Consider the following 17,415-nt stretch of genomic DNA (forward strand, 5'->3'; position numbering starts at 1 on the left):
CAGCACAGGTGAACCACAAGGGTCTATCCTTGGACCCTTCTCCTTCATTGTAGCTAATAGTGAATTCCCTAAAAACATAGCCCACCCCATCGAGTGTTATGCTGATGATACAACACTACTTACCCCACATCAGAACATTTCAGATCTGAATAGCCTTTCAAAAGAAAGACTTGATAAGGCCATGGACTGGTTTGCAGCCAATAAGCTCCTATGCAATCCTGATAAAGCCCAACAACTTTAAATAGGAATATCAAATGAAGTAGGCAACAAGTCAGTAAAGCTCTTAGGTATTCACATTGACTCAAAACTCTATTGGGAGCAACATGTCAATCACATATGTGAAAAAAATATCTTGGGTGGCATACCTCATCTTGAAACTAAGGGAGGTAGTCAGCTTGGAGCACCTTAGGGTGACATACTTTGGGCCATTCCAGTCAAATATTTCATATGGTACTCATGGGGGTATTCCCCTCACATCAAGAACATCATGAAATTACAAAAAAAAGTCTTACACATAATATGTAGAAGAGGTCATAGGGAGCACTGTTGTCCTCTTTTTTCCAGACTCAGAATACTCACAATTATAAATTTATACATCTATGTGTCTGTACTCTATATTAAAAATAATATAATATAATATATTAAATAATATATAATTATTATTAAATATAATTATTATAATTATTATTAAATAATAATATAATATATTAAAAATAATATTTCAGAATTCATTGCCAGAGGGGAAATACATGAACACAACATCAGGGCTAAGGGCAATTTAAACACACCGTGATAAGGATAGCAAGAACAGGACATTCCCACATAGTAAACCCACTCAAAATGTTCAATAAACTGCCAATTCATGTTCAGTCTATGGATATAATTTTTTTAAAATTAAGTGGTACAGCTGTCTGTCAGATCATCCATTCTATGACATTAAAGAATTCTTTGAGATGCCTGAGGACGATATTAGCATTTAAAAGTTGTCTGTAGTTAAACATATTATTGTGTGCTGTGGTTAATCGTGTGTAATTTCATAGTGTACACAAAAACAATACAATACTATATTATATTATAGTATAGCTTATTGCATTAAATTTTAGAAGCTTTCCTGGAGTAATTTTGTACACTGTCATTCTTAAAATGTATTCTACAATGTACTGACACTAGTTTATTTTATTATCCTGTATGTACTAGTACATCCTGTATGATGAAGCCAATATCATTGTAAAATGATCTATGGTGAATAATATTCTTGATTCTTACCTGCACCTTCACTTGCATGTGATGTGGATTCTGATGTGCTTATGCGATTTTTTTTTAATTTCCAGTTGACTGATTTTATTGAGGGTAAACAACAGCATGTGTTTACAGTGTGAACGAAGTTATGGACAAAATATACTTTACCTTCCTAAAGCCCAGTGATGGACACCTCCCTCCCCCTTTTGAAAGCTATAGGTACATCACTGCTTATGGCTCCATGCATGTGATTTGTTTTCCATGGTTTAATCATTACTTGTGGTTTTACTGTTCAGCACAAGTCAATTTTTTTAAAATTATGTTGCCACTGTTTTGACATCACATTTTCTCTCTTGTCAACCATGTTAGCAATGGCTTCAGTTCACCTTAGATTCCTGTAAGCTCTTCACCAGGGGTGGCCAACTCGATTATACCCATGAGCTGCTGTTTACTGAAAAAACGTAGTTCCATCTACCACTTACATATTTTTTGAAATTTTAAATGAAACAGTATAGTTCAGTGTATAGTTATGTAGTATTTTTTTATTTTATTAAGAGAGAAAACATAAAACTGAAAACTATTCTTACTAACGTCTTGTTAATAGTAGCATGAGAACTGTATCTGAGCATCTTCTGCTAGATTATCAAATCACGTTTGTAGCTGGATATAATGCCAACCTTAAAGAATCCAATGAATGAGCATCTGTGAAGTAATAACAGTGTTTACTTTTTGTTTGTTTTCCATAGGAAAATGCTGATTCACTTAAATATGTTGAACCGAAACAGGAACATCAGTTGTTCAATACATTTCTTCAGATGTGGATATTCCTCATTGGAAACCTATGCCCAGAAATCTACAGCAAAGGATGGAAATGTTTTTACAAATATATCACAGTGCAGAGTAATAATTTCCTTTGCAGTATCATGTGGTCAATTTGAAAGATAACTGCCAATTTTTTTGCCATTTTATAGATGTCACTATGATAAATGGAATTATTAAACGGATAACTGATGAATTCCACCAACTTCTCAATTTTTTTTCTATTCTCTGAAGCAAATTTCAAAGTCCGATACCGTTGCCTTAATTTCTGCCATGTACTTGTTAGGAATGAAACTGTAGGTGGGATGTTTTTCCCTATGATCTTTGATGTTTACAAATTGCTGAAAGTTTTTTTTCTTGATGTCCACTATCACAGGCGCTGTTTGACTTTGGAATGCCGCAGTAGACCTCATCATTTCTGCTACTGTTTTATTCTTGCCTTGTGATTCCAGATTTAATGTGCTCAGTTTTCTGGTAAAATCTGCTGGAAATGCTAAATCACGGCAGTCTAAATTTCGTAGTTGCTGATAATAATCACTTCTCTCTTCACGAAATTTTATTATTTTGTCCAATAGATCTCGAAACCTTTGCAAAAACTTGTTTTGACTCAGCCACCTCACGTCAGTGTGCAATGCCAAATCTGGTTCCTTCACATCTAATTGCTGTTTAAAGAGCCGCATTTGGAGAGATTTTCCTTTTGTAGAATTTACAATCCTGAAACAAATATCCATTACATGTATTTGTTTGGTCTATTACTAGCCTGTACTTGTTGACGAGTTATGCAGTTGCAGCTAATGAAGTCTGAAAAGTCTTCCTCTCTGTGACAAAGAGCAATAAAAACACTATGAATACCTGTCATTGTAGGAGTTTCTACAAAGGTAGCTTAATCTTGCTAATATATGCTTTGAATTCCGTGAATATATCAAGGCCACAAGTTTTTCCACTGAAGGAAATCATTTTTAGTACTTGTTCTTTCATTGACAAATCTTCAAGGACCATCCGATTAAATATAAATAATGGTGCGGTAGCAGTGGTATCTGTTGGATCATCAAGTTGTAGCGAAAAAACAATGCAGTGGACGATATCTCTTTGTAGTTGTTTGTTTCTGAATTCACTCATCGTTTCGATATGGCACATCACAGTATTTCAAGACAGTTGTAAACCATGAACAGTTTTTTAATTTAATTTTTATTTCTGAAATTAACAAACAGCGAAGCTGACACTTCTTCAAAAAATTTCCTTGATGTATTCTCCATCAGAAAAAAGTTTGCACTTCAGTGCAATTCTGTTACTAACTTGGAAAGAAGCTTCAGTTGCAGACTTACATTGCTCAATATGCATAAAAAACATATTTTCTTCGACTGATAATGGCGATTCCAATGCTTGTAATTTACTCTTCTTTATTTTGCTGCTATGTGAAGAGTCTGTCTGATCATCATCATCATTTTCTTGGGCCTTTGTCCCACTTCAATGCGGGGTGGGCCCTGTTACTATGGATTTGGCAATGTTAGTGTCAGAGGATGGCCAGATGCCCTTCCTGTCGCCACCACATACTCCCGGGATGGAAGTAGTGTACCCCAGCTGTCTGCGTCTAGTGTAAGTCACGAAATAGTACAAACATTTTCAAATGTCTGCGAATCATGTAACTGAGGCGAAACATGGGTACCAGCCCAGTATTCACCTAGTGTGATGTGGAAAACCGCCTAAAAACCACATCCAGGCTGGCAGGCACACTGGCCCTGGTCGTCAATCTAAATGGGGAAGGCACGTCTACCCGAGTCCAGGAAGAAGTGCATTAGCACTCTCAGCTAACCCGGCAGGTGTGAAGAGTCTGTCTGATATTTACTATGAATTGTGTTCAAATGTTGCTCTAAATTTCCTTTTATTAGTATGGCCATAGATGTATTGCATATTACCAGCAAGTCTTCTTTCACCATAGTAAAGAAATAATCCAGTTCCCGTCCTTGGTGAGAGTGATAAGTTTTTGATTTCTTTGGAGCACATTTTTCGAGGATCTACAAAAATAAAATGTCAGTAAGATAATTTGTATAATAATAAAAGTAGAGATATACTACCACTAACTGTGCATTAAATTTATTTTAGTAATGATGGCAAAAACTTAGCGAGTGAAAATTATTTCTAAGTTTTTATTTCTTTGCACTTTTGGTCAAAAAGGACGATTTAGAACACAGGGGGGATTTCGGACAGTATGGCTTATCTTCTCACTCCCACTGCATAGCACCAAATTGTTGCTGTTACCTTCATGCACTGTTTATTTTAAGCACGAGGCTGCATTTCCCGCGTTCCACGACTTGTATTTTGGCACGATTGTTAACCTACTAATTATCTGATGAACAGTCTGACTGTTGAAAGTTCACACAGTATAATGAAATGGAAACTTTCTATTGTTGTGGCCAGTGAAAAAGTATTGTAGCTGGAGTTGTCAACTACATCGGTGGTCTAGGGTAAAGTGACAATTGCTGTAGAAGTTTGTCAAGATTTTGGTGTAAAGTTATAAAATAACAGAGGTTTCTACAAGATGGTGGGCTGTAAGGGTTATTTCGTTATACATATACACCACTACTTCTGTAACAAACATAGGTAATACAACAAAACCTGTGAAAGTTAAGGCGAAAATAATCTCAAAACCGTCTGAAATCACCCCATTTGACTTAACAGGTAGGTAATTCACCTGATCCACCGAGTAAAATAATACTGAAAATATTGTCTTACTTTATCTGATGAAAAGTATTTCTTTCTTCATTTGAAGTTCGTTCAGTGGTTCTCTTCAACCACTTACCCATAGCGTATGTGGCATGATGAAGAGTCTGATCCTGATTTACACGGGAAGTCGCTGATGTCATAACTCCGCTAGTGCCTGTCGTCATCTGACGGATTGAAACCAGCCCCACCCCGCGTCCCAAATGCTTCCCGCCTACTTCTAATGTGTGCCGTAAGCAAAGGAGAGCTACTGCGTGGAAGAGAGGATAAATAACGTGACGGAACGGGTACTGAAAAATGATACACAAGATTATTTGCACAGCAGTTGGTGATTACATTGTGCAGTATGCTCTATGTACTTTTTACGTGTAACTATTATCATTAGGTATATTAAAATTACTTCTTTTTGCCTTTCCACAGTCGGTTGAACTAACAGCCGCGATCGAATTGTCAGTTGCAATCGACCAGTTGACCACCTCTGCTCTACATCAACCAAAATTTATTATGCTCTTCACGGGTATGCTGCCGGATATGATCGTCTTCAGTACACGATATTTCGGCGATCCATCTGGCCGCCATCTTCAGGTGGGACTGCTGAGACACCATCACGCCGGCACTGAATGAACATCAGAAACGGCGGCTCCTTTATACCCCGGGTCCAGGCCGCTGTGCCTGCACGAGAAGCAGAAGAGCTGCCCCCTGCGAATCGAAGGATTGCAGCGCCGATGGCGGTAGACACTGGCGAAAGTGATAAATCGCAAATTAAAACGTAGCGGGTCGAAAACCAGCCCGTTGTTGTTTTATATCAGACAAAATAGGGTTACATATCTTGCTTAAAGGAAAACTTCTGTCTCTATTAATAATGTCATCGGATAACCGTATTTCGATGGATTCCTTGAGTACACAATCCCAGTAACGAGAAGGCAGAGCAACAATTTGCGTCTCTTTAAACGACTTGTTACGTCCTTCGTTGAGACAATGTTCGATGATGGCAGATTTTTCAGGCTGGAGCAAACGCATGCGACGCTGATGTTCCACACATTGGTCGTTTAAAGAGACGCGAACTGTTGCTCCGGCTTCTCGTTACTGGGACTATGTACTCAAGGAAGTCATCGAAATACGATTATCCGATGACATTTTTAATAGTGACAGAAGTTTTCCTTTAAGAAGGTGTGGAACCCTATTTTATCTGATATAAAACAACAACGGTCTGGTTTTCGACCCGCTACATTTTAATTTGCGATTTATCACTTTCACCAGTGAATACCGCCGTCGGCGCTGCAATTCTTCGCTTCGCAGGGGGCAGCTCTTCGGCTTCTCGTGCAGGCACAGTGGCGTAGACTCGGGGTATAAAGGAGCCGCCGCTTCTAATGTTCACTCAGTACCGGTGTGATGGTGTCTCAGCGATCGCACCTGAAGCTGGCGGCCAGATGGATCGCCGACATATCGTGTACTGAAGACGATCATATCTGGCAGCATACCCGTGAAGAGCGTAATCATACAAGACGCCGGGAAAATCTACGGAATCACATCAGCCAATATTGCTTACTACGTGACACTTTGGACTTATGTCACCTGTCGTTATATGGTATTTAACTGTGTCATCAACTAGCTTATGGCAACGGCCTTGCCGCAGTGGATACACCAGTTCCCGTGAGATCACCGACGTTAAGTGCTGTCGGGCGTAGTCGGCACTTGGATGGGTGACCATCCACGCCGCCATGTGCTGTTGCCATTTTCCGGGGTGCATTCAGCCTCGTAATGCCAATTGAGGAGCTATTCGACCGATTCGGTCAAGAATACCATCATAACGACCGGGAGAGTGGTGTGCTGACACCACGCCCCTCCTATCCGCATCCACCACTGAGGATGACACAGCGGTCGGATGGTGCTGGTAGGTCACTCGTGGCCTGAAAACGGAGTACTTTTGTCAACTAGCTCATATTTGTTACTGATTCTCCAGTTTTGTAGTTTTTGGCACTGAAGATGACTATGTAATAGTTGAAATCTAGATCTGCTGCAATAAAATAACGGATTTCGCGATCGATTGCTATTCTTTTCTCCACTGTCTATATTTGGCTATCGCTGCACACAATGGGATCATGTGGAGTCCAATCAGATTAGTGCCAGCCGGTGTGACCGAGCGGTTCTAGGCGCTACAGTCCGGAACCGCGCGACCGCTACGGTCGCAGGTTCGAATCCTGCCTCGGGCATGGATGTGTGTGATGTCCTTAGGTTAGCTAGGTTTAAGTAGTTCTAAGTTCTAGGGGACTGATAACCTCAGCAGTTAAGTCCCATAGTGCTCAGAGCCATTTGAACCATTTTTTCTGTTTAAGTTACTGATAAGTTACAAATGGGAAACAATGCAGAAATACTTTCTCAGGATTATGAGATAGGCATACTAACAGTTAGATACTTGAAGACAACTAAATAAAAGCTCTTAAATTTTGCAATCAAAGCTGACAGTAAAGCCGGACTGTCTAAGCTTAACTGTCTGAAACTTACACAGAACTTGATGTAACACTGAAATTGTGGTTCCAGAAGAAGAGAGGAGGAGGAGTTCCCATAGCAGATACGATGGAAATAGATAAAGCAGGAGGGTTTCATGAAACTATGAAGACTGACAAGAAATTTCATGTATTTTCAGGATGGCTGACTATTCAAACATCCCAAATATTGTTACCGCTGACAAAGGCAAAGCTGAAGATTTTTGTGATAAATTCATCAGTTAAACTGTGCAGAACAACTTTCTCTCAGAGCAGATTTACAATGCTAACAAAACTGAAATGGGAGGAAATGCTCACACAAACGTTTGCCTCTCTGGCTGAAGAGGCTGGTACTGGACATAAATCTAGTAAAGAAAGCCTAACTAGTTTTTTCCGCGCAAACTGAACGGATGGTCACAAACTGAAATCACTCAGTATTGGAAAATCCAAAAGACCACATGCCTCAAAGGAATAACAAACTTATATCTTTATTACCACGAGCGTCTCCAGAAAATTTCACAACAGGGGCAAAATTTTAAAATTTACACTCCTGATGTAACTGTTTCGGTTGGTCTGAAACTGTGTCGCCCTCACAGATTAAATCTGAGAAGTACATAAAACATATTGTATCTCAAATGATTGATAGTTATCTCCTTGGTACATCGTGCAAGAAACCTTCACGCCATGGTGCCAGACTAGTCCCTTTCCGCATGTCAGTAAGTGCTGTGTGACAGAGAAAAGACTGAGGACACTATCTCAACACTGTTCCGTAAAGAAAGACTGCAGAGAGCGCTGAAACTGCCATCGCACCAAGCAACTGGTAAAATTTCCCACAGACAACGTGACAACCAAAAATGCCCAAACAAGAAGTGACTGCTAAATTAACTGTACGAGATCTGTTCAAAAAATTCCGAAAAATTCGTAATTTCACGCCAGTGGTGTGTTGGAGCGAATTGCAGTTGGAATCCCTACAATGCCTGTGTTTAATGTGTAACTGCGGAAGTTTCATTGTTGTATTCCTGTTAATTATTGTTCAGTGCTGTATTGAGTAGAACGTTGTCTCACACAGTTTGGGAATTTCGAGGTGGCAGAGTTACAGGAGCAACGCGTTTACATTAAATTTTGGGTGAAACTCAAGAAAACCTTTACAGTGACTCACCAAATGATGCAGGAAGCTTATGGTGATGAGTGCTTAAGCCGTACACGGTATTACGAATAGTTCATCCCACAGCTCACAAGTCAAGACCAGAAAGACATCCACCTCGCAATCCGTGAAGAGCTTTTGGATCGAGCAAGTGAAAACTAGATGTTCCTTAAGAGAATCATAACTGGTGATGAGACGTGAGTCTACAGTTACGATGTTGAGACCAAAGTTCAGTCTTCACAATGGGTCGGGAAAAGTTCTCCAAGACACAAAAAAAAGGTTGTCAGGTCAGATCAAATGTCAAAGCCATGCTGATAGTGTTGAGTTTTACGAATTAGTTCATCATGATTTCGTTCCACAGGAACATACTATTAATCGATGGTACTATTGTGATGTCTGCGAGAAAATATGAGAAGGAAACGGCCTGAAATGTGGCGAGACAATTCATGGCTCTTGCATCACGATAACGCAGCCACACATTCATATCTGTTGGTGCGTAACTATTGCACAAGAAACGAAATCTCTGTGCTACCTCACTCCCTGTACTCTCCAGACCTGGCCCCTGCGGCCTTTTTTTTCATTTTCAAAGTTGAAAACCCCGTCGAAAGAACGAAGATTTGCAACGACAGACGAGATAAAAGAAAATTCGCAGAGGGCGCTTCACGCGATCCTGCAAGAGGCGTACCACAACAACTGCTTCCGGAAGTGGGAACGGCGCTGGGATGGTGTATCAATTGTGGAGGAGAGTATTTCGACGGAGCCATGCACGATAAGTAAAAGGTAAGCATAGAAAAACTTAGTAGAGAAAGTTCCGGAGTTTTTTGAATAGTCCTCATATTTCCCGTAGTGCTCACCAATATTAAGTCTGTAGGCGCCTTCTCTTGCCCCTCATTGTGGATGCCTCTGTTTATTACATGCATTAGCAGGAAGACTCAGGCAATTACAGTTGGTGATGAATTTTAATTTACCGTTGATATGTTGGCGAAAATAGATGTTAATTCCGCAGGTAAGCATAAAACATCATCCGTAATTGTGCTAAATACAAACTCTAAAAATTATTTCGAGCAGTTAGTTCATGAGCCCACGCGAATAGTCAACGGTTGTGTAAACACATTTGACCTCTTAGCAACAAATAATCCTGAACTAATAACGAGCATTAAAACAGTTACAGAGATTAGTGATCACAGGGTTGTCGTAGCGAGACTGAAATATAGTAACCCTCATATGCTCCGAAAATAAACGGAAAATACACATTTTCAAAAAAGCAGATAAAAATTCACTTGACGCCTTCCTGAGAGAATCTCCACTCCTTCGAAATTAACAATGTAAGTGTAGACCAGATGTAGCTTGAATTCAAAGAAATAGTGTCGACAGCAACTGAGATATTTATATGAAATAAATTAACAAACGACGGAGCTGATCCCCCTTGGTACACAAAACGGGTCAGAACACTGCGGAAAAAAGCCAAATTCAAACGAAAGCAGAATTTCCAAGATTGGCGGTCTGGTACAGAAGCTCGAATTTCGAATTTAGTGCGGACTTCAGTGCGAGATGCTGATAATGGTTTGCACCACGAAACTTTGCCTCGAAACATGGCAGGAAATCCAAAGAGATTCTGGTCGTTTATAAACTATTGTACCGGCAAGACACAATCAATGCCTTCTCTGCGCGATAGCAATGGAAATACTATCGACGACAGAGGTCAATACTAAGGCGTTTTTGCCTAGAAAACCGTGAAGCTGTTTGATGGAGCCCCATGTTGCAAGGGAACGGTAGTAATTCTTGTCGTTCTTCTGCTTGTGACTCTAAGTCATTGTTTCTTTTCTTTAACAAACATGATCCGGAGTTGTGATGCAGTAACCGATGGACAACAGGAAGTGGTATTCAGTTCCACCTGTAAGTTACATAAGCTTTAATACATGGGAAAGGAAATAGTGTTCGAGAAATTCAAAAAATGTTAAAAGATATCTAAAATCTTTTCAGTTTTCCTCTCTCGCGTCTAGAACTTTTAATGAAATAGGTGCCAGCAGTACGAAGGGAATACTGGACTCCATCGAAACGTAATGTCATTTGTAGCTCTTATTTTACAAAAGACACCTGCAAGTTTCGACTAGGAGCTGATACATAGCTGCTAATGATGACGCTATACCCAGTTTATTCAGTTTTACAGGCTATTCGCAAGTGAAAATCATTCGGGGTTTTCTGAAGTAAAACCACAGTGTAACACAACGTTAGCCTGTGGTAAAACCCTGTATTTAACTAGCAACAAAAATACACAATGCTCTTAGTGTATCTTCTTGAATTTCTAGTAGTAGCTTGTAATTGTTGCTGATGGGTTCTTTTAATTTTGTTTCAGGAAATAAATGAGATCCAAACGACAGTTACGGTGTGTGAATCCGATGACAACCATGAGAACTGTGTTGCCAGTATTCAGACTGTAGTGCGTCAGCGAACTGTGACCCTTAGGAAAAGAGAGACTATTGCTGATTAAACTGAAGCGGCGTGAAAAAAAGATGGAAACAATGGCAGAATTGATAACAGTGCTGAAAAAAAAAGAAACTGTGTAAATGACAACTTGGAAAATGTGTTTCAGGAACATTTTGGTGGCTTTTCCTTAGACTTTGTCACGCAACTGAAAAACAGTGGATGAAGCAATCCAGGCGATACAGTGAAGTGACCAAAAAATTTACCCTCACTGCGCACTGCATACAGATTTTTATGCCCTGTGTTTCTTTTGCCCCACAACAGTATTCTTCATGGTTGGGTGGTATCAGTAAATTGTGAACGTAGCTATCTAAAAGACGTTTTCAACTAAATAAAACATATTATCATTGACAAACTATATCTTAAAGTGTGTGCACTTATTTTTGATAGTATGTCAATTAGGAAGCAGCTTGTGTGGAGCAACATAAAAGTGTATGCAGGCTATGTTGATTTGGACAACACTATGAATATAGATGCAGAAAAACTGGCTACTGAAGCTTTAGTTTTTCAGACAGTGTCATATACGGAAATTTTTAAGTGCCCAATTGCGTATTTCTTTGTGAAAACTGTCATCAGATGTAATGACTGAAATCGTAGGAGTTTGTATACTGAAGCTATTTTCTGTAGGTGTTCTTGTAAGGTTAGTGACATTTGATGGTGCTGCTGTCAACATTCAGACACTGAACAATCTTGGGTACTCACTGAATGTGGAAAATTTTTCCCCTTACCTCAAGCATCCTGCCAATTACAGTAATGTTCATGCAATTCTTGATCCATACCTTAAGCAAATTAATTCGTAATACTTTAGCTGAAAAGGAAATTACTAACTGTGAAGCTGGAGATGTGAAATGGGACTTTATTTTGAAGTTACATTATCTGCAAGAATGTGAATCTTTAAAATTTGCCAATTCATTCTCTGGTTCACATATGAATTTCTATAATAAGAAAATTAACTTCTCTTTAGCAGCCCAGGCAATGAGCTCCAGTGTTGCTGATGCCATTGAATTACTGTTCCGAGCACCCAGATTTTCAGGACCCCTCTGCCACTATAGAATTCATCAGAATTATTGATAAACTCTAGGAATGTTCATTTAACAACCACTGAGAACTGAAAATGTAAATTATTGGATTGAATTTCTTCGTCATGCAGAAAACTTCCTTCAAACATTAAGGACTAATGGTGTGTGTGCATTAGTACATCCACAAAAACATTTGTGCTGGGATTTTCGATGTTTAAAAGTTTTCGGGATACTGAAACTCTAAAGTATTTTTTAACATACAAACTGTCACAAGACCTTCTAGAACTTTTGTCCCTTGCATCAGATCTAGATTTAGTTGGTACAAAAAACCCACTGCATTACAGTTCCAATCTGCTCTGAGAAAAATGTTGCCCAAGAACAATGTTACTATAAGTGACAAGAAATATAGATGATGTGTTCATGAATTCATGTGCCATAAGAAGTGTAGTGATAAGTTCCCTCATGATGGTGAAAATACTATTTATTTATTTATTTAATCCTTCAAATCCTACATGTATAGAATATATACAAGGATATTGGACATTGGTTTGGTCTTTACAAGATAAAATACAGTTTGTATTGCATTCCTAAGGAGAAGATATTGAAGTAATTTGGCAAATAATCATATATACAACAAACATTAGATGCAACATACAAAGTAGAATATTCATAATGCATCTCTAGTTTTGTTATATGGTTTCTAGGTACTCTGTCAGACTGTAAAAGCAATGATCAATTAAATATGCCTTTAGTTCAGCCTTAAAACTACTGAGCTTACTTACTTATTTAATATGGTTAGGCAGATTATTGTAAATTTTTATCCCAGTATGTAGAGTGTCTTTTTGACACAGTGATGTTCTCACCTGTTTCATATGAAGGTCAGATTTTTACCTGGTATTGTATGCATGTATATCTTCATTTTTTAATATCTGGGTGCCTATCAATGTACTGTTTGATGAAAACTGATGTTTAATTGATAAAAATGTAAGAAAGAGGAAGATCTGACAGTTTTTTGAATATTGGTCTGCATGATTTCGTTTTGTTTACCCTTTCAGTAATTCTTAATATTCTCTTTTGCATCCTGAAAAGTTTAATATTTGTTGTTGCATTGCCCCAGAAGATTATGCCATATTTAATTACAGAATGCACATAGGAGTAGTATATATTTAACAAGCTGGCTTTGCTGCAACAAGTTTTTAAGATCCTTACCATGTAGCAGGTTTTGGTTACTTTTCTTTGCAAATATTCAATGTGTACCTCCCATTTTGTGTTGTTCTGGAGCCAGACTCACAGAAATTTTGTGCTGTCAACACTTTCAAGAACTCTGTCTCTTAGTTCTATTTCTGTGTTTGGGTGGTGTCTTCCTTTTAGATTATAGAAGTTCAGTGCTACTGTCTTTTCTTTGTTTATAATTAGCTTGTAATAGCTGAACCACTGTTCTACACTGTTCATTGTTTGGATAGCGGAGTCTTTTAGTTTTTCTTCTGTTTTATCACTAATAAGGATGTTTGTATCGTTTGCAAATTGGAGGGTAGTTTGGCAATACTTGTTGTATGTACGATCAATGACATAGAGGAGAAACAGAATGGGTCCTAATACTGATCCTTGAGGGACGCCATATTTCACATTTTCACATCCTGAATAGTAGTTGCTGATTTGGTTATGGTCAGTATATTGCACTTCAACCACTTGTTTGCGACCCCATTGGTATGTCCTGAGCCACTCATTGGATATACCTCTAATTCCTAATAGGTCAAGCTTCTGTAGTAGGCCATTATGGTCAATGACGTCAAAAGCTGTGGATAAATCAAGACATATGCCCATCACAAACTCACTTGCATCCAGTTTAGTACAGATTTCATTAATAAATTCAAATATTGCACTTTCAGTTGAATAGCCTTTCCTGAAACCATACTGCGAGGGAGAGAGAATTTTATTTTTATTTAGGAAATCAGACAATCTCTTATAAAAAAAATTTCTAAAATTTCTAAAATTCTTCAGTAGGGCTATTGGTCTATTATTTGAAACACATCCTGGATTTCCTTTTTCGAGCAGTGGTTTCAGGCTTGCTGTTTTTAAGCATGAAGGGAAGATTCCTGATGCCAGTGAGCTGTTGCACAAGTGTGTCAAGGGTTCATCTAAGGCAAGAAAGCGTTTTTTAATAATTGCATCTGGTATTCCGTCAATCCCACATGAGTACCCTGTTTTCACAGTTTTTATAACTGATAAAATTTCTTCAGTATTTGTGAGTGAAAGGAGCAATGAAGTACACACATTTCTCACACTATTGGATGATGGAGATGATATTTTGTTGTGTTCTTACAGTCCACTCACCAACTGTTCTCTTATGTTTGTAAAATATTTGTTGAAGGTCCCTGCAATTTTTGTTGGGAAAGAAATCATTTTTCCTTCATAATATAAGTTTATATTTTAATATAGTTTAGTTTCAGTTGTTTGATTTTTTTTATAACTTCCCATACAGCTTTAAATTTGTTTTTTGAATTTTCAATGTATTTGTCATTTGCCATCGTTTTAGCTTTCCTTACAACATTTTTGAGGATCCTCTGTAATTTTTCAAGTACAAATGAAATCCATGAGGCATGTTCTGTGTCTATGCTATATGGTGTTATCTTCTTTTCTCTGCACAAGAGGTTCTAATACCTGATGTAATCCATTTGTTCTTTTGGAAGTTAGGTTGACTTTTTTTTTTTTTAATGGAAATGCAGCTTCAAAGTATGACATGAAGATTTCCATGAATTTTTCAAACTTTTTGTTGGTATTTTCACAAGTATACACTTCATACCAGGTTTCTTCACTTAGTCTCTGTATAAAAACGTGTATTTGTTTGTTAGTGAATCTTCTTGTTTCTTTTACAAGTTCCTCTTTCTCATTTGTTTCACATGGGGTGTGTAAAGCAATAAACTGTGCATAGTGATCACTGAAGCCAGTATTAAGATTTCCAGGACAGAAATTGTGGTTTACATTTGTGTTTATTAATATCTGATCAATTGTTGAGCTAATTGTTGGTGTAACCCTTGTAGGAAAATCTATGGTGGCTTTTATGTTATATGTTTCCAGTATGGGCATTAAGCTTTGCACGTCTTTTGAGATTTCTTAAAAATTAAAATTAAAATCTCCACAAATGATCACTGTTTTGTTGAACTTTTTTTATAGTATTTAAAGCTGCTTCTAGTTGATCACAGAAATCATTTAAGTTCCCATCAGGGCCCCTATATACACAGATGATTATTAATTTTAATGCAGAGAGTTCAATTGCACATACTTCAAAAACTTTCTCTTCAGCTAACAGTTCAATGGGTTTTATGTTACAATAATCAATACCAGTTTTAACAAATATACATGACCCTCCATGACTGGATGCAATTCTAGAGAATGATGATGAAATATTGAAGTCTGCAACTTTTGTGACTGACATTGCATCTTTAGGCAGCCAGTGTTCAGTTACATTACAGAAGCATTTTTTTGCTCATCAGTACATAAAATTTCAAGTTCACTTAATTTGTTTAGCAATGATTGGACATTTTGATGAATCAGTATGAAATTAAAAGATTTGTTAGACTTTGGCTTATTGTCAGACTTTGGCATATTTAATTGATCACTTACCTTTATCTTGTCAATAAAAAATCATTCAGGTGTGCTGGAAGTACTGCTTTTCCTTTCCTAACTGCACTTATTCTTCTCTTATCATCTGCAGCAGAATTTTCTTCTGAGTCTGGCTCCCCTGTTCCAGTTGTTGATTCTGCTGCTGATCCTACTGTTGATAATATTGCTGCTGGTGTTAGAGCTGGGTCTGCAATTGGTGGAGCGGTTACTGCATTCATTGTTGTTGCTGTGCCTAAATATTGGAGGCACCTTGTTTTTTCTTTTGTTGTTGTTGTTGTTGATGATGTTGGTAAGTGAGGTGTTGCTGGCATTGTTTCCTTCGAAAATGGGGGGGGGGGGGGGGGGGTGCAATCCAGGATGATTTTGCTTTCGAGTGTTTGATGCCTCTAGCTGATAATCTCTTTAATTTTTCCGACAAGCAGTTTTTTTTCCCATGTTGTTAATGTGCAATCCATATAACGCGTGGATTCTGCGCACAATATTGTTAACATTTACGAGTTCTACATTTTTGAAATGTTTGCAAAGTTATGAAATTTGTTGGTTGGCACTGATTATTTCTTTATTCATGCATGACCAAGATGGTAGTAAGTCATGCCGATGTGGGATGTTCAGCACTAAACCATTTGTGTATGTCAACTGTCCTAAGAACCTTTTTAGTTCTTGTTTTGCTTTGTGAGTTTCGTTTTTCTACACGTCATTTGACCCACCAAATTGCACAACAAAATCTTCAGAGGATAAGTCAGCAACGTCTGTGGACTTCCGACATAGAAGCACCTGGCTTTATATAAGCGACTGTTTGTCCACTGGACTGACCGCTCAGAAGGTGAGCAAATCCACGACCATGACTGTCTGCAATCACAACTGCTTTTCTTTGTTTACGTTTCTTTGCATATTTAGAAGGGCCACCGACGTTATAGCCAAAAAATTTAGTATCAGCGCTGGACAAACACGCAAGTGTTCATGTCTTTCAGATTCATTTTCTTTCATAACAGTAATTGAGTTGCTAGGCAATCTTTTGAGTGTATCACTCCGCGTGTTTGTAGTTTCATATTCAGCTCGGAAATTAGTTTTATTACATGCACAATGTTTCTTATCTTGCACAGCTGATTGCACACTGAAACTGCTTGTAAACACGATATTAGGTTAATATAATAAGCTTCGTTGAGAATGTGGCACTTTGTTTTTCACTTTGCCCAGAATCTCGACGTTATTGTGAGGCAAGTTTGCTGTCGGTTAACACGTTCCGGATATAAGTTTTTTTAGTTCGCTCATCAGAATATTAATGGTTAGTTGCAGACTACTTACACGATCATTTAACTTTCTGATTTCATCATTACAATTCGTGCACACGCTGTTTTTATCGGTATAATTTTAACTTTTTTTCGCATGAACACTATGTATATCAACACCAGCTGACATGTTTTTGTTGCCACCTAGTTACTCTGAGGCACTTGATTCAACACTACACAGTCAAGGCCAGGAGAATATTATGTAGCAAGATATGCTGTGAGAGAGATTACGCAAATGTTAAGATATGCTGAGTGGAAGGAACTTATTAATTTTCCCTACATGTACCCAAATGATCACACTTATTGCAAGACTCCTGTGGCAAAACCAGCTGCCTTTACTATGAAGTTTGAGAAAGGCAGTTTGCTTCACAATCTGTAGCAATGTTTAAGATAGTAAAGCATACATAAATATGCTTTCATTTCACTCTAGGGAGATTTGCTTAAAACTCGAACCCTTTTTGACAGGTTTATTAATTCTGTATGTTGTTTCTTTAGTAAACAAGCCAGTGATTTGGCAATGTCCATACGCTAGTCTCTGCCACTGACTGTGAAGACATGCATGAGTCACAGTTAATACGACGTATTGCTGA

The 17,415-nt window shown here is 38.1% G+C and overlaps 1 protein-coding gene across 1 annotated transcript in view; it reads right to left on the reverse strand.

Moving 5' to 3' along the window:
- Positions 1-3,988: 3,988 nt before the first annotated feature.
- LOC124722699 overlaps positions 3,989-17,415 on the reverse strand; it is a 107,514-nt gene continuing 94,087 nt past the window's right edge. The window contains exon 5 of the mRNA XM_047247837.1: positions 3,989-4,073. Within this exon, the coding sequence (XP_047103793.1) occupies positions 3,989-4,073 (85 nt within the window). The remainder of the gene's footprint in view (positions 4,074-17,415) is intronic.

This window comes from Schistocerca piceifrons, chromosome X, assembly GCF_021461385.2.
Source record: "Schistocerca piceifrons isolate TAMUIC-IGC-003096 chromosome X, iqSchPice1.1, whole genome shotgun sequence".
NCBI lineage: Eukaryota > Metazoa > Arthropoda > Insecta > Orthoptera > Acrididae > Schistocerca > Schistocerca piceifrons.